At 35.0% G+C, this 25,401-nt stretch overlaps 1 protein-coding gene across 2 annotated transcripts in view; it reads left to right on the plus strand.

Moving 5' to 3' along the window:
• Positions 1 to 15,106, plus strand: part of PCDH7 (protocadherin 7) — a 463,025-nt gene extending 447,919 nt beyond the window's left edge. For both annotated transcript variants that reach the window (XM_068975541.1, XM_068975542.1), the window contains exon 3: positions 14,730 to 15,106. In XM_068975541.1, coding sequence (XP_068831642.1) covers positions 14,730 to 15,106 — 377 coding nt within the window. The remainder of the gene's footprint in view (positions 1 to 14,729) is intronic.
• The last annotated feature ends 10,295 nt before the right edge of the window (positions 15,107 to 25,401 follow it).

The following is a 25,401-nucleotide window of genomic DNA, read 5'->3' on the forward strand; positions in this document are numbered from 1 at the left end:
GAAATTCCCAAAGCATATGTCTTAGTGATGATTTTCATTGCAATATTTGTAGTTTTATCCTTTTTTTTCCTCCTTAGGTTTTTTTTTTTTTTTTTGGTATAGGATTCACACATTTGAATTGTACAAGACTCAGGGCAAAACACAAAGCTTGCTAAAGTTAATTCCATTCAACCAATCTTTTTTGCCCAAGAGCCAGTGAAGCTAATTCATTGAACACATGGAAAAATTTGTTTACACCATGAAACCTCTTTTCCTATGAGATGCCCACTACTGGCAAATTCCAAACTGAAAACACTGGCAGAAAAGAAAAAAAAAAAAAAAACTTAAATAAAAAGCATGCTTGGCAGATGGTAGAGATAAATAGTTGATCATCACTGTCTGCTAATCTCACTGTACTTTACATTGTTGCATTACCATAATTTTGCAACAATTATCTGTGAAATTATGTTGACTGTTAAGCTCTGATTCATGCATTTCTCATGTCATCTGCAGAAGAGATGACATTCTAATTGCAGTCCTGAATTTTTTTTCACTCTGAGTTTGTTAAGCGCAGACACATTTTACTTAAAAAAAAAGAAACCTAAATGTATGTAATTTGACATTGTGACAGATTAATACTTAGGCATTAGACCAGTGGCACAATTAGACAACTTAAATGTGTCCTACATCTTAATGTCTACATGACTTTTAAGAAGTCACATTAAGTCCTCCTTTTTTTTAAAGGGTCTGTTGCCATTTTGCTGATTGAAATAAAGTCTATCAGAGGATTTAACTGGATTATGAGAAGGCTCATCACAATTACATATAATTCTAGGAAATTGGAATCTAGGGAATTAACTGTAAATTCAGAATGTCTCTAAATAAGAGACTGTATTTACAGTAGACTTCCTAAAGTGATTATTGAGGATGTGACTAACTCATTCTTTAAGTTATCTGAATTCCTTTTTAATAAGGATAGCACTGTAGTCTCTGAAGTACAATTTGAAATGACAGCTAAAAGTACAATTTAAAATTAACTTGACATTGTGTGCATATTAAAGTTACATTTTGTGTTAGATATCACAGAACATATAACTTCCTCAGAAATAGCCAGAAATATACTGATTTCCATGTGATATTATTTAAATTATGGATTCAATGTGGCCCAGAAAAAAATGTCTACTTTATATGGGGACCACGTACATATATATAAATATACATACCCTTATTGAAAAATCTACAATTAAATATTTGCAAAATAATGTGAACATAGTATGAACCAGTTTTAATCTCATAAGTAGCTTCAGCCACCAACCAGGTGATCTTGATTCTATGTTTGAAAAATACCGATCTAAACTGTCCATGATCCTACTCACTTAACATGTACCCGTAAGGTCGCTATGAAAAGGCAAATAAAATGTGTTGAACTGAAATAGGTTGGCAAACTGCCTATAATAGTTCCTATTAAAATACACCCACATTACAAGAAGAGAGAAGACAGCTTTCTTCTTTTCATTTTCCATCACATAGAATACCTCTCCTTCATGCTTTGAAATTTCTCTTCTATGATACAAGCTGTGTATAAGCCAAAATAAGTTTCATTTCCGAAGTTTATTATTGAAAGATTCTTATAACTGCCAACCAGAGGTCCTGAAAACATTAAAGTAACTATAAAATAGCTACCACTTGTGAGCAAATAAGCTTAACAAATTAGTTCATATGTGTAGTCTTGTGACTACTAAGTATAGGCTTTTCTCATTAGACTTTACTTTGTACCCACTACTGCTTTTAGTGACCCCACTAGCCTGCCTCAGGCTGAGGACTGCATTTTGTTCCATAAAACATATCCATGGGCTATTTCAATCAATTGCATTGTTCTACTGGAAAATAAATCTTAGCTAGAGAAATTATAGGACAGGCTGTGAAAGGGGGTAAGGAGAGTGAGCAGGTAGAGAAGTTTATTCAGATCTGTATATAGCAAACAAACAAATAGAATCTACTTCACCTTCTATGCTTGGCCAATTGCATTGGGTTTGTAATTGGCATATGTCCTTATCTTCCTTTTACCTCCTTTTACCTGTGGCCATTGTGGAGTTAGACAGAATCATCAGAGGTGACTTGCAATCTGTTTCCCCACCATGTTTTTCATCCATCATTCAAAAAGCACATATTGATTATATTACCAGCTTGGTCCTAGCATCCCAAGTACACAGTTTAGTAACTTGTGAAGTGAATTCTAGCCTGAGGGAGTAACATTTTACAGGAAAAGTCACATGAATGGGTAGCAGATTTCAGTGCAATATATTAAATGGTGTGGTAGAGAAAGACATGGGCTTCCCTGGTGGCTCAGTGGTAAAGATTCTGTCTGCCAATGCAGAAGTCTTGGTTTTGATTTCTGGGTTGGGAAGATCCCCTGGAAAAGGGATCTGGAAAAGGAAACAGCAACCCATTCCATATTTATGCCTGGGAAATCCCATGGACAGAGAGACAGAAACTTGACAGGCTATAGGCCGTGAGGTTACAAAAGAGTCGGACACAACTTAGCAACTAAACAACTACAAGGGAGAGACATGTAAGGAGGACTAGAGAGGTAAAGAGAAGTCAGAATTAGACAGCCTGGTTAGGCGAAATCTCAAAGTTGACATGTTGAAACTAGACTTTGAAGGATTTGTGGGAGACAGATAACAAGCCAAGGAATAGCAGAAGAGGCAGCACATTAGTGCCATGAAGACCTGGAACAGGAAGGGACTTTCTAGAAATGACAACTACAGTAGGTCTGTTGAAGTGGTAAAAGGGAACAGGTAAGAAGAGAAAGAGATCAAGGTTAAGAGTAGGCAGGATTCAGATCTTGAAGGAATTTCTATGTAGAAATACAAAGTTTGAAACTTATACTGATTTTTTAGAAGAGAGTTTTAAACTAGGGAGAGATTTATTCTACTTATTGTTCTTAAAGGGGCTTCCCTTGTAGCTCAGTCGGTAAAGAATCTGCCTGCAAAGCAGGAGACCCAGGTTTGATCCCTGGGTTGGGACAATCCCCTGGAGAAGGAAATGGCAACCCACTCCAGTATCCTTGCCTGGAAAATCTCATGGACAGAGGAGCCTGGTGGGCTGCAGTCCATGGGGTAGCAAAGAGTCAGGCACTACTGAGCGACTAACACTATTGTTCTTAAAATAATCATAAAGGTGTTCTTTATCAGAAGCTCTCGTACTAATTACTAAGAGGGAACAGGCTTAACAAAGAGACAAATATGACACAAGTAATAAATATCAGGAAATCATAAAAGCATCATAATAATTTGACAGAGACTTCATTAAGATTGTACCCTGGTACCTGGTTCTCCTTCCTGTATGTTATGCCAAATTCTTTTTCTTTTCTCTTCTTGGGAATCCCACTACTTGAAGAGAGAAAGCCTTAATAATCCCAGACACTGCTAACTAACTAGGAAGAAAATGGTATCACTCAGAAGGATGAGCTGTTAGTACTCTGCTGGACTTTGCTGATTGGTCAGATACAAATAATTTAGACAATTAGATACTAAGATATAGCCAAATTTTTAAAAGTATAAAAAAATTCCTGAACAGAGTAAATACGACTCAAAAATCAAAGCTTTTCTACTTCAATCCCTCCAATGGATAAGTATGGGTAAAGTAAAGTAAAGTAAAGTCGCTCAGTTGTGTCTGACTCTTTGCAACCCCATGGACTGTAGCCTACCAGGCTCCTCTGTCCATGAGATTTTCCAGGCAAGAGTACTGGAGTGGGTTGCCATTTCCTTCTCTAGGGGTCTTTAACCCAGGGATCGAACCATGGTCTCCAGCTTTGCAGACAGTCGTTTTACCATCTGAGCCACAGGGAAGCCACATAAGTATGGGTAGAAAGGACCAAATGCTTCAAGTCTACCCTGATCTTCCCCTGACCTTCCTCTAACAAGTGGTGGGAGTATGTATCTGTTGCCTATTGCAACTGTAACAAATTACTAAAAGCATGGTGCCTTGAAACAACAAAAATTGTATCCTCTTACAGTTCTGTACCTGAAAAGTCTGATGTGGGTCTCTGGGGGCTAAAATCAAAGTCTCTGCAGTGCTGCCTCCCTTTCTGGCAGCTCAAGGAGACAGTCTGTTTCCTTACTTTTTTCAATTATTAGTATGTGCTCACATCATTTGTTTTATAACCTGCCTTCTTATAATATCCCTATTTTAAGGACAGTTTATTAGGAAACTTGATGGCTCCTGCCACGTTAATTCTCCTTTGTCCTGTCATCTAACAGGCTCACAGATTCTGGGGACTAAGATGTAGATATTTTGGGAGGGAACCATCTTTATGCCTACCATAGTAAGGTCGTGGGCGCAGGATGGCATTTGCAGCATCACAGGGGCGTTAGAAGTGCTGCTGAATTCATGTGGCATGAAGAGGTATAATGCAAGCGTGAGAGGATCTCCAAAGCTTGCTCATCCTCCCATCACAGGCTCCAAGGGAGGATCAGCAGTGAGGCTTCGCCGCTCTCTGAAGAAATCGGAAGTAAATAAAGGAAAACATTTCAATGAGCAGCAAAAATCAATGAAGCAAACTGATCCAGTGTTGCTTCATTGATTTCCCCCACTTGAACTGCTCACTGAGTCTTGTTTGCTAGTCATCAGAAATCATTTCCTTTTTTTTCCCTTTGATTTACCTGCTCTAAGCTCCCAAGCTCTTCAACACTCTTTTGGTCCTAAATGTGATGGCCAATTTTAGTTTTAACTGATAAACTTATTGATAAGAGTAAGAAGCCAGCATTTTAATAGTTTTAAAACTCTCCTTATAAATGATGTTTCAGCTCCTATTAAAAGCTTTCAGAACCTCACCTCTCAAAAGTACTTCTGAACTCAAGACTTTTGTGAAACCTTCCTCAGTAAAGAACACAAAGGAGGAACTCTGTCTTTCTTCTCAGTCACAATAACTAATGGAATTCTGTGACTACTCAACTTCTTATTACAGGAGTGTTTTCAATAGATAAGCCACTGTATGATTATGATACATTTCAATAGGTAATTCCATGCAAATAACCTGAGAATGTATTTTTTAAATGGTCATTTCATTACAATAATTGTATAGTTTCGCAGGATCACTACACTGAAGGAGAACATGAACAGGTATTGTGACTTCTGCCGCGTATATACAATGGAATATTACTCAGCTGTAAAAAATGAAATATTGATATCATATGTTATATGAGAAGCAAAGATAAAATGGGCACTGCCTTTAAGACTACCATCCAAATATAATATTCTTACAGTTATTAGAAACTTTATATATTATTTTTAGATTAAATATCCATTCCAAAAGTTAATATTTATTGTAGGATATATATTTTATAATTTTATAATCAATTTTGAATCATTGAAGATTTAAGGTCATTACTGGAAAGTGATTCTAAATAGATACTTTCAATTCTTTTAGAAGAACCCACTTTCCACTGTACCATAAAATTAATGTTCAGTGGCTAACACATTTTATTAATTAAAAAACTCATCTGGATCATTATTGTTTTGTATATAATTCCTGCATGACAAGAATTCATTAATTCATCTCCCTTCTCATGGTAAGTGAAGATCCAGCTGCTCGTGTTTCAAGACACTGGTGCAAATATTGGATGCAGGTTCTAGCAAAGAAAATACATAATACATTTCAAGTTGATCAGCAACTTGATCAGCAACCAGTAAAATCTACCCACAAGTATTAATCTTCAATCAACACAAAGCTTGATAAATTACTGAGGGGTTTTAGATAGAGGCATTTAAATGACTTACCTACAATATTAACATAACCAAACCTAAATTGTTTTCTTCACTTCTATACATGTGTTGCAGAATTTGTTCTTTATTTGTTTGTTTTAAATCTTTCTGTCACTGAAGGCCAACTTATCTTCCCCATGTAAAATTTCTAAATTTCAAGGATAGATTATTATTTGTTAAATATTCTTAATCATTGATTTAAACTCAAAGGAAAAATGTATAAATGTAAAATTCCATCCATCAAGATGCTGCAGCCCTAACTGGTATTATGAACTCCACTCAAATTCTTATGCAAATTTTATGGGCACACATCTGAGTTTACGGAGGGAGGCAATGTTTCTACTTTTCATTAGATTACTAGTCTATGACACCCAAAGCAAATAATTTCTAACTTACAGAAACCCAAGTGACTAGGAAAAAAAAATCGTGAAAACTTTGACTGTTGCAGTGGAAAAGCAAACATGAATGGCCTAAACGACCAGAATTCCATCTATTTTCAGTGGGATAATCAATTTTTAACTTGTGTAATAAATATCCTCAATCTTTTTGGGGTTTTATAAGCTCTTCTGATCAATATTAGAGCATCTCCGCATTTTTCAGCACTTACTTCCTTTATTTTCACGCTCTTCCCCTAATATTCCCTTAACCTCCACTACCTCACCTCAAATTTTGCGTTTGTGAAGAGTGAAATCAAAGTGAAACCCCATCTTTGAAGTGCATAAATAGATCACTCTCCAGCAGTCACCATACATTTTTTTGCTGTAGTGCAGTTTTCATGTGCCAACCAGCAGAATCATGTTTGAGTTGATTCAGCAGGACTGCTTGAATCTGGCCTGCAGTCTCCACTGTATATGATAATACCACATTCAGAATGACATTGGTCTAAGCCTCAGGGCAGTAAATGCTTCTTGAGATACATTCAATTGCTATTTAACTGAGTTTAGCCTAAGGTCCAGAGAAAAGTTGCTGATGCTTTCAAACATGTTTAAACATTTAATATTGTCTTGACATGCCAGCCTGAACTAACCCTAACCCTAACCCTAAGGTCCAGAGAAAAGTTGCTGATGCTTTCAAACATGTTTGTGAAAAATATGTGTATGTGAAAAATCTACACTCTTAGGTGAAAAATCCAGTAAAATCCTGTAATCACGGGACCAAAATTTCCAGATTTTTATGGGAACCCTTTGCTTGAACTTCAAATTAAATGTACTTACATCTTTGAAAATGTTTATTCTTTCTATAATATTAGTCAGTTTTTTGCCCATGATCAGAAGACATAAAAGTAGAATATATTGTTTCTATATGTCAGGCGTTTTTTTTTTTTTTTTTTTTAATCACAGATAATACAGTATATCCATGATCATAACCTCAGAGATCTGTTGCTGCATCAAGGAATTCTCCTCACCCTCTAAACAAACAAAAACAAACATAACTTAGGAGCTTCAAACAACAAAGAGTGATTGCATTCCATGTTTTTGTGGTTTGACTATTGATTCTTCTGCAAGTTTTGTCTGGATCACTCATGAGGCTGCCATCATCTCGGGGGTTGGCTGGGGGGAGGCTCTGCTGGACCAACTGAAATAGCTGAGTCTCTCTCTCTCTCTCAAAAAGTCTTTCATCTTCAAAAAAGCTAGAACATGCTTTATGTCAGGATAGAGATGACAGTCTTCCAAGGTCAAAAGCAGAAGTTGCGAGAACTCTTGAGACCTATCCTGAAAATTGTGCAGTGTCTCTCTGGTTGTCAAAGCTAGCCCAGCTTCAAGGGCTGCAGAAATAGAATCTTGACAGAAGTAGTGATATCACACTCCAAAGGGCTGTGTATAGGAAGATGAGAGGAATTTCTGGCCTTATTTTGTGACTTAAAACAAGCTTATGCATACATCATTAAATCCACAAAACTTGAATGCTTTTGTTTCGTTAATTTTGATCTCTGAAAGGTGCACTGAAGGGGAGGTATTTTCCCTGCTTTTTGTTGTTTTTCCTAGATTGTCAAACTCTTAGTCTGAGGTTAGCTTATTAGTAATTTTTAACATGTTAAAATGGAGCTCTGCTACTGCTACTGCTAAGTCACTTCAGTCGTGTCTGACTCTGTGCGACCCCATAGACGGCAGCCCACCAGGCTCCCCCGTCCCTGGATTCTCCAGGCAAGAACACTGGAGTGGGTTGCCATTTCCTTCTCCAATGCATGAAAGTGAAAAGTCAAAGTGAAGTCGCTCAGTCGTGTCCGACCCTCAGCGACCCCATGGACTGCAGCCTACCAGGCTCCTCCATCCATGGGATTTTCCAGGCAAGAGTACTGGAGTGGGGTGCCATTGCCTTCTCCTTTTTCATGTTGTGGTCCATGCAGGCAAAGCAAAATAACAACCCAGGATCGCAGAGGCAAGTCTCTTTCAAATGAAAATGAGCGATTGTGGGGTTGATCTGTTTATGTTGTAAAGATAACTGCAACTAACAGAGAATTTGCTGTTCAGTTTTGAGCAACTATGACATACTCTGAATAAATCTCCAGCCAAGTCTTAATAAAGAAGTGTTAAGGGGAATATCTGATATGGAGTAACCCGTGACCACTGTACTTTCCTCAGTGGGTGTTAGCTCCGGTATACTGCAGACTCTATCAGCATAAATCCATGAGTCCTACTGAAAAAATAAGTCCAAATACATGTCCTTTTGATTGATGATTGCTACTAGATCCACAGTAAGTTATCTGAAACCCTTGAGAACAAACATATCTTAAAAATAGGAATCATTTATACACTAGAAAAGATAATATCATGCATCTATAATATTTGGAGGGCTTCCTTGGTAACACAGCTGGTAAAGTATCCATCTGCAATGCAGGAGACCCTGGTTCAATCCCTAGCTTGGGAAGATCCCTTGGAGGAAGGCATGGCAATCCACTCAAGTATTCTTGCCTGGAGAATTCCAAGGACAGAGGAGCCAGGAGGGCTACAATCCATGGGGTCACAAAAAGTTGGACATAACTGAACTAACTTTCACTTTCCTATTATTTTGAAGATCTAAGAGTCTGAGATAGTGCCTTTAATTAAACACTATTTTTCCTTCAAAACACATATTCACACTATGTGAGATAAATAAAGATGAAAAATAACATTGTATTAAAAGTCAGGTTTATTGTAAATATATGGGGAATAAAAGCTTTTGGTTTTCAAAGCTATTTTGAGAACTGAATTGTGGATAATAGATTGTGCACTTGAAATATCTAATATTTATTGAGGGCCCATTGTATGTCAAAAATTCTATTAAGTTTACCTGTGTTAATACATTTAATCTTCATAATTATCTTAAGTTAATTCATTCTTATGTCTTTTATAAAGATTAGGAGATTTACATGAACCAAGTAAATTGTTTAAAGTTACATATGTACTAAATGACAAAGTTAGGATTTGAATTCAAGGATCCTCATTGTGGTGCCCATTCCCTTAACACCCATTTCATTCAGGGAAGACTGCAGAGAAAGAAAAAAAATCTATGTTTTTACATCTCTCCAGGGGCTGTGACCTACTATTTACCAAAAATATATACAGCATCAGACATCATATTATAAACTTAATATACATTCACTCATTTATCCCCATAAAAATGGTGGAATAGGTATTATTACTTCACAAATGAGGAACTTGAGGCTCAGGGAAATTATATCCAAAGTCACACAGCTTACACATGATGGACACAGAATGACACTGAAAACAGCCTCCTGTTTTTTTCACGAGTTCCGTTGTCCCTTGAAGGAAGCACTCAAGAAAGGTATAGATGAGACTGAAATAGGGCTGGTTGGATAGATGACACTTATCTCTTCTTATAATTCAATAGTAGCAAGTGATTTCATGATAGATTAGAACACAGTATAGAAATTTTAACCACCTAGTAGTAGATCTGGGTGACACTTGCATAAGTACACCACATTTCCCCTTCTTACAGAAACTTCTGAAATATTCAGAAGATCATCTACTGCTTGCCCGAGGCAATGATTTCTACCTTTTCCATAATCTCTTAACATGCTCACCTTTCTAACCTTCCTAAATGCCCCAAACAGACAAAAGGCAAGGATCTTTTGTTGAGTGTACATGCTAAGTTGCTTCAGTCGTGGCTGACTAACCCTATGGACTATAACCCGCCAGACTCTTACGTCCATGGGATTCTCCAGGCAAGAATACTGGAGTGGGTTGCCATGCCCTCCTCCAGGGCAATCTTCCTGATCCAAGGATAGAACCTTCATCTGTTATGTCCCCTGCACTGGCAGATGGGTTCTTTACCATTAACACTACTTGGGAAGCCCTGATCTTCAGATCATTTATATAAAAAGCCAAGTCTAACTCAGTATGCACATTTTTGATTTCATAACCTCATTCCTAAACCTCACTGACTATAATAATAATGTTCCAATAAAAGATTTATGTAGTTATTTGTTCCCAGATCTATTATATAAGGCAAGACAGCTATTTTAAAATAAAGTACTTAATTGAATCATTGGAATAAAAATGATACTTTCATTTGAATTAAATAAAATAAAGTTAATATCAAAATATTAGTTGGAAAATAACAAAATTTATCTGCCTCTTTTGCTGTTGTTCATCTTTTTGTAAAACCTGTGCATGGTCCACCAAATTCCACCAGAATCAGGTATGTCTCTAGAAAAGGAAGTCTTCAGATAACAGGAAGTCAGGACATGGAACAGAAAAATAAATTCTTGAAAAAGGAAAATGTGCCTGTGTGTCTTTTAGGAAATGGAAACATCTTTATATGTTCAGCCCCAAGACAAGGGCCTGGAATAGGAGTGGGTAATCAGGATTCTGGCAAAATGCATAACTGCGTCTATCCAAATCTTTACTGGTACAAAGTTGTCTTTAAAAGCCTTAACAATTCCACTGCTCTCCTGTAATACTGATTCCTCTAAAAGTTTCTGAATTGCATAGGGCAGCTTCTGGAAACGTTAAAGGCCTCCTTAAATCTGGACTTTCCTTTGAATTTCTAATGATGCTACATATTATCTGTCACTTCTTGCTGAGGTCATTGTGTAGCAATATCTTCTCACCACCTACTCATCTGGCCCTGCCTAGTAAGATGAAGTGCATTTCTTTGTAGTTAAAGAACTTGATTTCTTAAATTAGTTTTAATTTCCTTCACATTAGGAAATGTATAGTCTTTAAAAAGGTTAAATTATTTTTAAAGTATTTTTAAAATTTTTGTCTTCATGACATCTCTTTCCTGTGATGCTCAGATTTTTTTTTTTATCTTTCTTAGGAGACTGTAACTTTTTCTTATGGCTATGAGTAGCAGTAATTGACCTCTAAATAACTCTGCTGTTACATTTTAAGAAGGAGCAATACGGTGTTATGGGAAACACTAAAGTGAAAGTCAAAACACTTGCTCTTTGGCTTCAGCTCTCCCATAATCTGATCCCCTCACTACTTCCATCCTCCTTGCTGTTGGGTTGAGGTGATAAGTAAGAGGGAAGAAGTTCAGGGAATTTTTTTATGTGTTATACATTGTTTGATATTATGATAGCTGAAAACTGTACTTTTGAAGGGATAATTAACTTGATGTCTAAGAACAGATTTTAACTTTCCAAAGTTATTATATGTAATGTTTCTAGTAAACAGCATAGCTAGCTGCAAGTGGAAAACTCTGCAAATGATGCTAAAGCAATAAGACCTAATGAATATCACTTCGACTTTCAGTCATCTCAAAATTTAATATGATTAAGGGCATGTGAAGGGGGGACCTCTAAGGAACTCACTTACTTATGGAAAATGCTGATAGAGAATACCATATTTCAGTACAGAATATTTTGCTTTATTAATTACTCAGTATCACATAAAAAGAGTCATGATTAACTATTTTCCATCTTCACTCAGGTCAAAATGAAAGGGAAGAGTGCTGAACTGAAGTGTGCAATAATGTTCTTAGATATAATAAAACACCTCCTTCAGTGAAAGACTAAGGAGGATTACTATTTATGGAAGATCTGCCTCTAAAATCCCACAAAAAGAGGACATTTTAGGAGTATATCTTTTAAGAAAAGGGGAAAAAAAGTGTGTTTAGTAATTCTATAAGACCCTATATAACTCCTGTCTTTTAAAAATATGTATAATATCTACTTGCATAAATAAAATAAGCAAATACAGAAAAAATACTATTCTACTCATGCCTTCCCTTAATAAATTACATCATCATATAAATTGCATTTGTTAATCATTGGTGTTTCTTTTGAGGATTTGAGTCATCAAGATTAGAAGTTTTGATTGCTTGTGATGAATCTCTTATAGCCTTTCTTGATTATTTTCTAAATTTGATGACAAACACTGCAACATGTCTCAGCCAATTAGGCTTGTCAAAATTCCACTGTGGTCCCCAATCAAGTGTTTCACTTTGGAAATGACAGGAGATCCTTATTAAAAGTCATCCTTCTGGGATAAAGATGTGGCAGCCCACATGTGGCTTATGGCACAGAAGATAAGCTGCCCTTCCTTAAAAGCAAAAAGAGGAAATCAATTTTAGTAGGAGATAACCTGGACTATGAAGTAAAGACTGATGGGAATGAACTGAAGAGCATCTCATTTCTAGTTGACTGGAAATTGAGTTAATTTAAATGAATATAATTTTTATGAGCTACAGGGAGTTCAAGGTACACAAATTAAGTATAACAGGTAGGAAGAGGTGTTAGAGTGTTAAGATATTTTTGTGAGCTATCTCTAAGTGCATCTCCAACAAAGGATACACTAGGTGCTATGAATTTCAGACTGCAAACACAAATTAATCCCCAAAAGCAGCAACCTGTGTAAGTCATTGTCTAAGTAAATCGTCATACTTAAGTAAACGCAGAGATGTTTAGAGACAATTCTCTATCATCTCTGCAGGTAATGACAAACACATTTATAAAGACCTTTTCCTACTTCAGTAGCTAAATTTCTGATTACTATCTTGTGTCCTTGGTAGGCACTCTCATAGGAGAAAAAGAAAAACTTGAACCTATTAAGGCAGTGAAGAAGAAAAGGAATGTTTAGAGTAAAAAGTAAATCTGATCTCACACTTTGCATCTTTATAAGATTTCTTTCCTGTTCAAAGCATTTAGGTCAGCTTCAAATAAAGTATCCCAAGACAGGAAATATTCCAAATAACTCAGTTTGCTCATTTAAACTAACCAGATTACAAAAACCATTAAAAAAATTTGTCAAAACTTTGATTTTTAAAAAATGCATCTAAAATTTGTGTTTGAGAGACACAGAGGGAGTTTAGCACATACACAAAAATAGGAATGTGCTTTTTCTTTTGATGATAAAATTAATAGGATCTGTCCACTTAAAATCAAAGAGCAGCATTTGCAACTGCAATAAATAATTATCTTTGCATTTTGCCTTTGGAAAAGAGAAAAGGAATTCTGGATTTCCTGTGAAGAACAATGGCATTTTCTTGCTGAACTCTGAGCACATAGCATAAAAATCTCAGGTCACAGTGGTTCAAAAATCATTAAGCTGACAAATATCAATATTTCAGTTAGCGACTCATTACTAAAGTGAAAAAAATGACATGCAAGATTGGACTGACTTGATTTAAGAGTTTCAATGATGTGAAACTTGTAAAATAACCTAATCCAAATGATAACCAAATGAGAATATCATTTTATACTACAGGAATTGATATGTGGAGGCAAAAGCAGTAGCTTTAAATATATTGGGAATAAGTTAAATAACCCCCTCTTTTATTTTAAACCAGTGCATATGCAAATGTTACGGAATTCCTTTGTTGTGAATGTATTTGCAGAGGTTAAAATTTGTCAGTCTTTTAAGTCCTAAGCCTTGTAATAAAATGATACCGAACAATATACATTGGAGAACAGTCATATTATGTTCTTTTGTTTGGCAGTAAAAGAAACTATCAAATATATTAAATACAACCCTACAGGTTGTTTTCTTAGAATCTGTTGAGGTGAAGCAGGTTTTTCTCTCTCTCACTCTCTTTCTCAAACAAAAACAAATCTGTTTAAAAACTTTGTAATAGTAAGAAAATATATAACGATTCTCCAAAGACAGACACATACAATGATATAACAGCTTTATAGAAATACAAGATATTTCCCACGGCATTAGGCAACAGACTTTAATTAGGAAAACGTGTCATTTCATCAAGAGAGTTTGATTCAATTTACCCAGTACATTGCCTTTCACATAGTATTTCCATTCAGCAAACACACTGACAGGTATATTTCTATGTGAACACTCAAGGGACTATCCTACAGCACATTAACAAGGTCATTAACAAGGTGGGAGGTGGGGTTGGGTGTGGGCTTGGGTTGGGTAAGTGCTGATTATACTAGTATACTCACACTTGAACCCACTGGTACTTTGTTTTTTTGTTTGTTTGTTTGTTTGTTTACTTTTTAACCACACAATGTGCTGTCAGTTTAGGTTCTACTTCTGAGTCACCCTGATGTTTTATAATATATTTTAAATATAAGGTTTTGCATATTTGCATTATATGAATAATGTATAAACAGGAAGCAAAGCAATTCAATTGGCAAAAGTACATGATTTCTGGGATAATTTATAAATACAGAAAATGATATTTTTGGATTTAATAACTTATGACTGTGAAAAAATTTACTCCTGTACAAATATACTTGCATACTTTATTTCTGTGTGAGAATATGCACACGTACCTGTCCTGTAACAAATTCATATACCTGTTGTCTGTTCAACACACACTTAAATTTATCCGTTTGTCCTCTACTCTCTTTCTATAATAGTTGAAGTTTTTGCAAAACCTTATTTTTAATGGATATGAAATAAAAACAGTTCTTTGGAATAATGAACTGCAGAGTGTTGAAAAAGGGGATATGGTAAAGGAAATGTATATGTAATATAATATACATAACTACCCCTCCCCCCACCAAGTTTCACATAGGTCGGAAAAGGCTGTTGAGAAATGACCTGCTTTAAAGGCTCCTTCTCCTCAAATTTCAGATTCAAGACCTCTTCCAGATGTAGCCCTGACTGGGAAGTGTACCCGTGAGTGTGATGAGTATGGCCATTCCGACTCCTGCTGGATGCCTGTCCGCACTTCTCCAGAGAGGAAGAAGAGCCAGCCCAAACTCTCCACTTTCATGCCTGTTGATGAACGAGGAAGCCAGGAAAAACTGGCTAATGGTGAGGCCGCCATCATGGGTGACCGCAACAGAAACCTCCTGAACAAAAAGTTGACCTCATCCTATGAGACCTTCAGTGCGGCTAGTTTCAGCAAAAATGAGGATGCCAACACTGAGGATATTCCCCTTACAAAAACGGGGGAATACAAGCCATCTCCTGTCAATACTCTCACTAGAAGAGAAGTTTACCTGTAGGCTATACAGAAGCAACAGCAAAGTTCTTTTCATGTATGAGAAGGAGAATAAGGGGTGAAAAACCTTACAAAACGAAACCTTGTAATCAAAAAGAGGGGGCTACCAAAGAGACAAAGCTTTGCCTGCCACTTCTGCCTCCAGATCAGGCCTTAGTGAGCGACACTGTTCAGCCTGATTGAAATGTACAATGTAGAAACCATCCTTGTTACTTGCATGTCTAACCCCCTCACTGATTCCCTAAACCCTCTTACTCTCTTCCCCGCCCCACTCCAAAAACCAGAAAAACAAACAAACAAAAAAAGATGGTTGCAAGTTTCTTTCATGGTAACAAGCCTGATTAGCAGAACACACACACTCTCATTATCCCTAAGCTGAAACATGATTTTAGTCACTTTGATTCAGTTCGAATGTCATCCGGTTGATCAGAAAAAGCAGATCAGGTGAAATGTATTTCAGACATATGATCAGAATATGATGAATAACCATGGAAGGCAATCTTTCAAACATGAGAGAGTCCCTCTAATAGTACAGTCCTTATAGAGGGGAACTCCAGAAGAAGCATTTAGGGGAAGATCATAGCTTTAACATTCTAACAAAGCCTGAAAAAATAAACAATACCCAGTCAGAGACAGCAGTCCCAAATTGGCATAGGTTTTTTTTCTCAAGTCAGGAGCATCAATGTCAGTTCCATACATTTACTGAATATTCTTAGTATACATGCTACTTTGATCACACGAATTATACTAGTTATAACTTTGAAAAACTATATATGTTTTTGGAACGGCACCACTATTATCAACTAACAGGAACAATTGTATCATTTAAAGGCCAAAGATCATAAGGCAGATCAGGGAAATCATGGAGTAAATTTGGTCTTGATGTGGAAATCCATGAAGCAACAGAAGTCACTGAACCCAGGCACACAGAGAGAACCCTCAAAAGCCAGTTTATCTTACATTTTCTCTGTACCCAGAAAGCATGAATTTTCTTTGAAAGTTCAGAAACGGAAAAGCCAGTGAGATATATGTTTGGTACTATAATAGGCAATTAGTTGAGGTTAAAGTTTAGTTTTGAAAATATTATCAGGGAAGATTCTACTTTTTAATATCATATTTATGGGTAGGTAGGAAGAGAAAGATACATTGGCATAACAGTCTTAGTTAATTTTACTATCATCATTTGAGAATCAGGTTGTACTTACTGGTCTCATCCACATTTGAAATAACCAAGTGTATTTTTTACATGTTCAGTGTATACTTCCAAGTAACAAAAGTGCATTAATTTGGCATTCTGTGCAATATAGCACTATCTTGAGACTCACAACTTTAAAACAAGGTGACACCCCTAGTTGACTTAGTCACTAATGTGATTTTGAGCATTGTTTAACATATCTCTTTAATCTAGACTGAACGTGAAAGAAATGAGTTCTGGGCAGTGACATGGCTCATGGTATACACATCTCAGAGTTCAAAAATATGCAGTCTTTTTTTTTCCTTCAGTGTAATATAAAGAAACAGAATATGCAGATTTTAGGGTCACTTCCTCTCCAGAGGAGAATTTAATACAATGGGAAACTAAGCTGGGGCATTCAGAAAAAGTGACAATCCAGGGACAGGCTAGGGGATAACAGGTGAAGAGAGCAAACATTCCCATTACTGAATGTTTGTAACCTAGTTAAGGCATAGCCTTGATGGCTCTTTAGCAAACTGTAGAAACAATGTAGCTCTGGGGTAGTTTCATGCTTTGCAGTATTTCTTAGACTACAAAGTGAAGCAACCTGGTATACAGGTTGTTAATTCACTATAGGTCATCAAAATGCTTATCTTTGAAAATCATTTCTCTGTTTGGTGGGGTACTCTTTGGGGTCATTTCCTTATACTCTTTCTTAAATGGAGTTTTCATTTTGATGTTAGTTTATGTATAATAGGATGAAAGAAGATATGTAATTGAAGAAAAAAATCATTGGACTAAAATATCAATAAATGAAAATGTTTATGGTTGATTATTATTTACATTATGGAAAGATGCAATTCTAGTACTTTGTTAGGAAGCTGCATTAAAGCAGTTCTGCCTTGTATAATCTGTAAGTACCTATTAAGACAAAATACTTCTAAAGATACTTATGAAATGTATACATATTTTTTCTTGCACGTTACAAAGGAAATATTCAATTGCATAACACAGGTGTGAAACAGACTTTTTAATGCATTTTTTTCTTTCATGATACACTTGAAACATTAGATAGCTCATTTCACTCTATCTTAAAACCCTTCTGTTGTCTATAAAGCTAATACGGGTCATATGGGACCTTTGGATTAATTGGATCCACATTCCCCAATGACATTTGCACCACATACAAGATAGCCATGTCATCATCATTTAACTCGTGAGCCTCTTTAGAACTAAAATGGGTGTGAAAGAATAAAATTCAGTGTACTGTAAGTATTCGTAGTATTTCTAGTAGAATTAGCTATCATAACATGTTTATTATTATAATGAGCTGGCATGGCACAGAAATCTATTTTGTGTTTGTATGACTTTTATTTTGAATAGGTTAAATCTGGTGCCACTCCATAGATAGAGTGCTTTTGAAAAAAAATCTATAAAAAGAAACAAAAAAATAATAAATGAGTGAATGCAAAATAAGCAACTGTGCCTTTTATACCTGTTGTTATGGTAAAAAAACGGTTGTTGGGTTTGGACAATGAGGGGAAATGGGCTATTCCCAACTTTTCTGATCCTATATATTTATCCATGTTTATTTTCTGAAAATAATAAATAATATATTAAAAATTTGCCTTCTGACAAACTCAGATAGTGGACCAGTCTTAAATATCATTCATTCATAAAACAAAATTTATATAGGCTGCTTAATTTGATCTAGAAGGCTAATGCATTTATTGTAGTAGTAATATAGAAAGAGATTATCAGGGATGAAATCAGTCCATTTTGCAAGGTAAAATACTGATTTACCATTTCTATTCTTTCTTCTTTTGTTGTTATTTTTCTTTTAGCTGCTGTTTCATTTTGGTTCTGCACTATATAAACCATATTTGTTTTCTGTACCCAAGAAACTCAAGTGAACTTTGCATGCATTATACATTAGGACACATTTATAAATTGAGTAACTATATCAATTTATGTGTATTAAAACATCTTTAGCTTCAGTCTAAAATCTGAACCTCTGAGGCTCATTCTGAAACTCCAGATGTCATTATGGTTTCTGACTGGCCTGCTGCCTGTGTTTCAGAAAACAAGAGAGGCACTATTTTTATGGGAAGAAAAACTAAGATGGTACTGAAGTTGTCTGGCTGAAAGGTTACCCTAGGAAGCTGTCTTATAGGAAAATAAAACAGAGACCAGAAGAAACTGCCAAGAATCAAACAGCTATCCTAAAACAGACATGAGAAATCTGAAGACCTCAATAGTTTTAGGTATATTGTAACAGCAGTAAATATAAGACGAATTCTTAAGGGGGAAAAACAAAACAAAACAGTGAAGATGATCATAAATATTGTAAAGTTGTTAGTTGTGACCTGGCAGAGGTATATATAACATCTGGAGGAAGGCATCATTTTTCCAGCTACCTAGGGTTTACTTTCAGACAATTTTTCCTACATTTTAAAGCACTTGCATTCAGTGTGGTACGATCTGTTTGTAATGTTGATCATTGACTATTGTTCTGCTACTTGGATGTTGATAGTGAAGCAGAGGACAATTTATCATCATTTCTTATGAGTCACTATGCACGCAACTATGCTAAACATGGCGAAATGTATTAAACACTCGTCCAACTATTTATGAAATACTTTACATAATTTAATTTGCTTTTGTACAGTTTTATGTAAATAAATTGCTTGTCTTTTTTGTCTCTGCAAATTAAAATATAACATGGTCAAATGGTTTCACACTTGTAAGTGTGCTTCTCTGTTGACAGGCCCATTCAGTTTTGATTGAAGGAGAAGTGAATGGATGCATATACCAGTTGGATTTTAAATGGTTTGATTTCTGCTAAATTAATATTGAGTGAGGAAGATAATGCTGTAGTAATTGTTGATCTGGAGGGCGCTGGGTATAACTGTTTATTATTTTGCCTTATAATAAAATAGAGTAATTCCTAAGACAGTTACCTAGATGTCTTTGAAACCTTATGTCTACAGTCGAAGAATTTCTCATCACTAATGTAAAAACTGACTTTTTTAAGGTGCTATCTAGAGAAATTCAGATAAACTTAATTCTATGTCAAAATATATCTATGGTAAGGAATTTTTTTTAATCTACAGTAAAGATGAAAAGAGACAAAAAAATCCCTTTAATCATGTGAGATACAGAGAAACATGAAACAAACAATAGAATTTTTACCTTACTTATTTTTCTGTAGGTGAATTTTCTCTACTTTTTATATTTCTTTGATCATTTACTATCTTATTTTAAACTGTTGCACTTACTCTCTGTTGTCAGATTATAACTCTAACTATAGTGTTCATCTTGTTCATTAAATTGGTATTTATTCAAACAAGCAGCTTTCTCCAATCTAACTCAGAGATTTAAAAAGAGAAAAAAATGACTTCCCTGGTGGTCCAGTGGTTAAGAATTTGCCTTGCAATGCAGGGGACACAGGTTTGATTCCTGGTCAGGAAACTTAAGATCCCATGTTCCATGGGGAAACTAAGATCATGTGCTAAAACCAAGACAGGATGCAGCTAAATAAATACATAGTTTTTAAAAGAAAAAGAAAATACTTTCTAAATAAACTAATAGATTGAAAAACTTACAGATGTGAAAAAAATAAAAATTCTGAAGATGCTTGCCTTCAAGTTTCTCTACCAGTTTTTTCCTCTCTTTTGGTTGAAAATTCCAAGTACTTTATGTGGAATGACACATTCATTCTTAAACCAAAGATATCTTAGTACACTGATGTTGCCTGGCAGCCTTCCTTCTCTAAAGAAGGAATTAAGGATGAACTATGATTAGCAAGTCTGATGCAGGTTGTGATAAGGTGAACAAATGATAAATGCATTAATTTGTTTTGTGATCACGTAATGGTGAGACCCAAACATCAGTACATAAATCAATAGAACATAAAACCACTAGTTTTTCTTTTAAATTCTCAATTTAGATTTGACAAATATATATTACTCTTTACCCCTAGATTGCATTCTTGGGTTAATTTTTTTTTTTTATCATGAACATGTGAAAATACAGTGATACATTTTAGAAAGAAGATAGACATAAAGCAGGCCAACAAAAGTTGTGTGTATTGCTTCTGACTTGTGTGATTATTCCATCACCTCTGATTCCTTAAAGAGTTCCATCTGGTTTCTTAGATGCTTGACAGTGCAACAATATGTCACATACATAACACACATTATAGTTTATAAACATTTTAATAAGTTTATTTGCATAATACCTGCGATATAACCCAAATGATCTATTGGAATAGTCATGTATGAAAGATTTTACTTGTATTAAATTATTTTTTGATTAAAAGCAAATTTAACCCAAAATTCTGCCAGAGTTAACGTTTTCACTCTACTAGATTATGTACTAATGAAAACATATTCCATAATTTAGCAAATCACAAAGAAAAGGAACTCTCCCAGTTTACCTGAAAAAATAGGCATTCGGTAAAGTGAGAATAGGGGTGAAAAAGTGAAAGTGATAGTCACTCAGTTGTGTTTGACTCTTTAAGACCCATAGACTGCAGCTTGTCAGGCTCCTCTGTCCAGGGAATTAGCAGGCAAGAATACTAGAATGGGCTGCCATTCCCTTCTCAAGAGAATCTTCACAACTGACCCGGGGATCAAACCTGGATATCCTAAATTGTGGGTAGATTCTTTACCATCTGGGGTGGGGGCGGGACACCAATTACTCTGATTGGTAAGTAGTTTTCATCACCTGACATCAGACAACCTACCGTGGTAGTAATGTAACTTGTATGGAATTTCTGGCAGCAAACTATAAATCTTAAAAATATCATAGCCTAACTTTTATGCTGAATACCCCTAGCCTAATCTTTGAGGCAATGAGTTTTCAGTGCACGTTGGATGGATAGTCATTCTAGGTCTGAGAAATGAATGATCACAACCAACAATTAGCACTGTCAAAATCAATCAGATAATCATAGATTTCCCAAATTTACTTTTGCTTCAATTAGCTGATTTCGCAAAGAAATCTGTTCATTGAATTTTTGTTTTGTACCTTTCTTTTCTACATTTCACCTGTTTGTGTCCTCATCTCAAAGCCCTTTGCCATATTCTCAGAAGTTTATTTATTCTGTGGTTTTCCTCTTTCAAAAACAAACCTAATTTTCCCTGGAGGTGGAGGAATGTTAGCTAACTAACCAAGAACTAGAGGATTTGCAACACAATCAGCTTTATTTTAATAGAAACTTACAGTGTCACTATTTGAGTTCTTAGGAGGCAGAGTGAATAGGGACTGAACTTACATTTGTTTATTTTCTTTCATCTTTATCCCTACTTTAATACTTGTTTATAAACTGTGTGGAAAAAAGTGATTAACCAAGATATATAAATTTCCTAAGCTGCAGGGAGTGAGTAAAGGATATGAATGTAAATGTGAAAAGCTAAAAATTTATGCTCTCCTTTAGCCCTAACTTCATTTTTTCCTGTCTTGCTGCTGTTAAATATAAATTTTATTCATTGGTTGAATTTAATGTGTGACAGAGAAATAATTTTGTCTTTTTTACTGGACCTCCTGTGGGAAGATGTAGAAGATGCTCAATTGATCATAAATGTAAAATTTACCTCAAACATCCTCAGATGATTCTAGACAAGAATTATAGTTCACCTGTGATATTCAGTTTTATTTTTTTCTATTAAAAGTCATGATTCAAATAATGTCTCACCAAAAAGGCCATATGACAGATGCATGAGGTTGACAGAGAAATGCAGATAATAATCTTGGAAGTTAGAATGGGTTTTGAAAAATAAAAATGCTAATCAAGGTGCTTAATTAAAAAAAAAATAATCCATTGAAATGAACGTCTGAATGATCAACCTAAAGAGAAGCAAGATGTTTTATTCTGGCAATTTAATTGAAAGTAATTACAACTTCCCAGACTTAGTAAAAGAAGTACTAAATTGATAGGACAATGAAGTTTTTTCTAAGTGTGTTTTATGCAGTAGTACGTGGAATATTTTTATTAGTTTTATGGCTTGTTATAAAAAGTTGACCATGTATTTAAACCATTTTATAATATATTTATGAAAAGGAAGTAATGGCAAAAATACTAGAAAAATACTAGAAATGAAATTAGTAGATGACTAGGAAATTTACTTACAGTTTTAAAACCTGACTTTAAGAGAGAAACATTTACTTGAATGCTTTTCCAGACCCTGTAGTATAGCTGGAATATACTAAAATGATATTTTTTAAGCTGAAATTTTTGGCTCCCTGAGTTTAAGAGATCCAGGTATTCCATGAGAATTTTTAAAGTTTAAATTTATTAATATGATGATCAAAGTAATCTTTCAGCAGTTTTCAGTGATAATTTTCAGTTGAAGCTAAATTTAACAAAATAAAATATTTACTTTGCAAATTAGTATTTAGCCATCTATTGTGTGACCAATTATATACTCTAGAGTCCAAAGGGAATTTTTTTTCCTCTTTACAGAGGTCCATGTTTTAGTTCAGCTGTGAAAAAAAAAAAAAAAAAATCAGAGATTTGGATAAGAAGCAAAGTCTTAAACAATGTGAATGACTGGCCTAGAAGACCAGCATACACAAACTTTCTATACAGGGCAAGATAGCAAATATTTTAGACTTTGCAATTCAAGAATCAAAATCAAGGATTTTGTGTAGGTATTTATATGAGAAGAGAGAAAAAAAATAAGCCTAGATTTTTTTCAGCCATTTAAATGCATAAATACCATTCTTTGGTGAGGAGACATACAAAAGAAGTGGACTGGATTTGATCAAGAAATTACTTTGTTCATCCTGGAAAAGGAAATGACAACCCTCTCCAGTATTCTTGCCTGGAAAATTCCAGGTAGGCTACAGTCCATAGGGTTTCAAAGAGTCGCATGAGACTGAACACACACACACACACACGCACACACACCCTGATATACTCCAAAATGCTGCAATTGAGATTAATTTTAGAATTCATTACTAAAATTCCTCTTCTTCACCTTACTTCAGGACTCCTCTATTTGACCTGGACTGTGCTAGTATATGGCTTTTTCCTGCAAACTCACTAATAATCACTCTCAGGTGTTGTTAGACTATGTGATTACCCTGGTTATTAGGATCATTTCTTCCCATGGACATAAAAGTCTCATCATTAGATCACAATAGGTAGACTCCTTAAGAGACATAGGTTGATGTGTGAGACATCCTCAGGCATCAGGAAAATATATCATTAATCTTCTCAATGAGGGGATCATTATTGTCCACTTCAGAAAAAAAAAAAAAGAAGAGTCCTGGAAGTTATCAGTTTGGTTTAAAGGTGGGAGATTTGCTTAGGATTTCATCAGATCAAAAGCTTTAAACATATTTCCTTTTAAATGCCAAGGACAGGGCTGATTATTTTGTTTGTGCAGTTTATTTATGTTGAGTAACAAATAATATGAAGTTTTATATTTAGAACATGATAGATAAAACATAAAAATAAGAAATACTGTGATGAATGTATAGGCATTTTTGGAGTGAGGCACTTTTTTTTGTTCTTTTTTATGTTTTCCTAATTATATAAATGAATATACTTTATAAGAACAATATAAACAAGTGAACATTTCAAAGCATACTGAAGTTATGTCCAGTTGAATGAAAAGAATAATAAGAGAAACAATTTAATTTTAAAACATTAAATACTTTTTATCTGTTAAAACCTCCAAGAAAACTGCTTTTTAAAAAAATCTTAGATTATCATTCTTGTGAGACATTTGATGTTAGCTATTTCCTGTCTCAGCAAAGTAAATATGATATGCTCAATAACTGCAGCAATTGTTGTTACTGAAATAGTGCAAAGGAAATAATCATATAAATCTTAAATATGAACTAACTTACTGCTAAACCTGTAAATTAAATATGAAGTTTTCATTTTGAGGAAATGAACATATAACCACAAAGAAAAACTCAGCAACTACAATGAACCAATTGTCTAAGGTTGGATCAACATAGAGAGTACAGAGTGCTTCAACTGGTAAACTGTATTGTACCAATATATATTTTCTAATATGACTATCCCTGAAGCTTCAATCTGGGAATTATTGTAGAAAAACCTTTACTGTGTAGTTGTCAGCACTAGTTGATTTTGTTAAACCTCCAGAAACGAAGCTATTGAAAAAAACTACTATAAAAGTCTATGCCTAGTCTAGAATCAATAGATATTCTCATTGATTCAAGGAATCTGTGAATGTAACTGAAGAAAAGAAAAGATAAATTTTCAGTCTTAGGAATGAGTAGTGCCAGTCTACAGATGGTTTAAGAAATAAAAATGGCAAATGAGAATGCTAGCATACTGGGAAATGCTTCAAAGCTATAGGTGTTATTGACAAAGAGAAGGTGAACAGGACAAGCAATATAGCCCTAATCCAAAGAAATTCATCCTTCAGTGAACTGTCTTTTTTGTAATACTTGCGCTTTGCTCCTGCTATGTCAAATACTGGGATGCATAGTGAGATGATTAGTGTACCGCCTATTGACTTTTCTCTGTAAATTGCTTGGAATACTCCAGGCTCATTTTTTTTATTAGATGAGGACAAACAGCATAACAGGTGATTTGATTTTTCTCTCTGTTTAGGACTTATATGTGTTTCACAGCCAGTGTTTTGTTATCCTCAGGTTTAAAGCCTCTAAGTCATCAGAGAAACACTCCTATTTGACTATAAATATAAGTCAGATGATTATAATGACAGTGTCGCAGGTGGAAAAATAATCTTCACCCTATTGTAATTAGACCCAACACTGAGAAGACTCATGCATTGCTCTAGTGCTTCAGTGGAGATGAAGGCACCAATTTATACTTTAACTCTTCATGAAGGGCAGAAAGATATGTAAATAGAAGGATATACTCTGGTTTAATTTCAACCTGAATTACAAATATAAAATAATTTTTCAGAATAGTGGATTAGAGCTGTATACCAGAAATTAACACAGAAATGTCATTTGCATTTCTTGCTTTCACTGGACTTATGAAAAAAGGCCTTGATGTCTATACTACTCGTTACCCCACAACATCATGGCAAAGAGTTCCCAGAGGTATCACTCCTTCCACACAGGTTTAAAATAACCAGCATAGAGAAGTCAGATGGAACACATTTATTTTACTT

The sequence above is a fragment of the Capricornis sumatraensis genome, chromosome 7, assembly GCF_032405125.1.
Source record: "Capricornis sumatraensis isolate serow.1 chromosome 7, serow.2, whole genome shotgun sequence".
Lineage (NCBI taxonomy): Eukaryota > Metazoa > Chordata > Mammalia > Artiodactyla > Bovidae > Capricornis > Capricornis sumatraensis.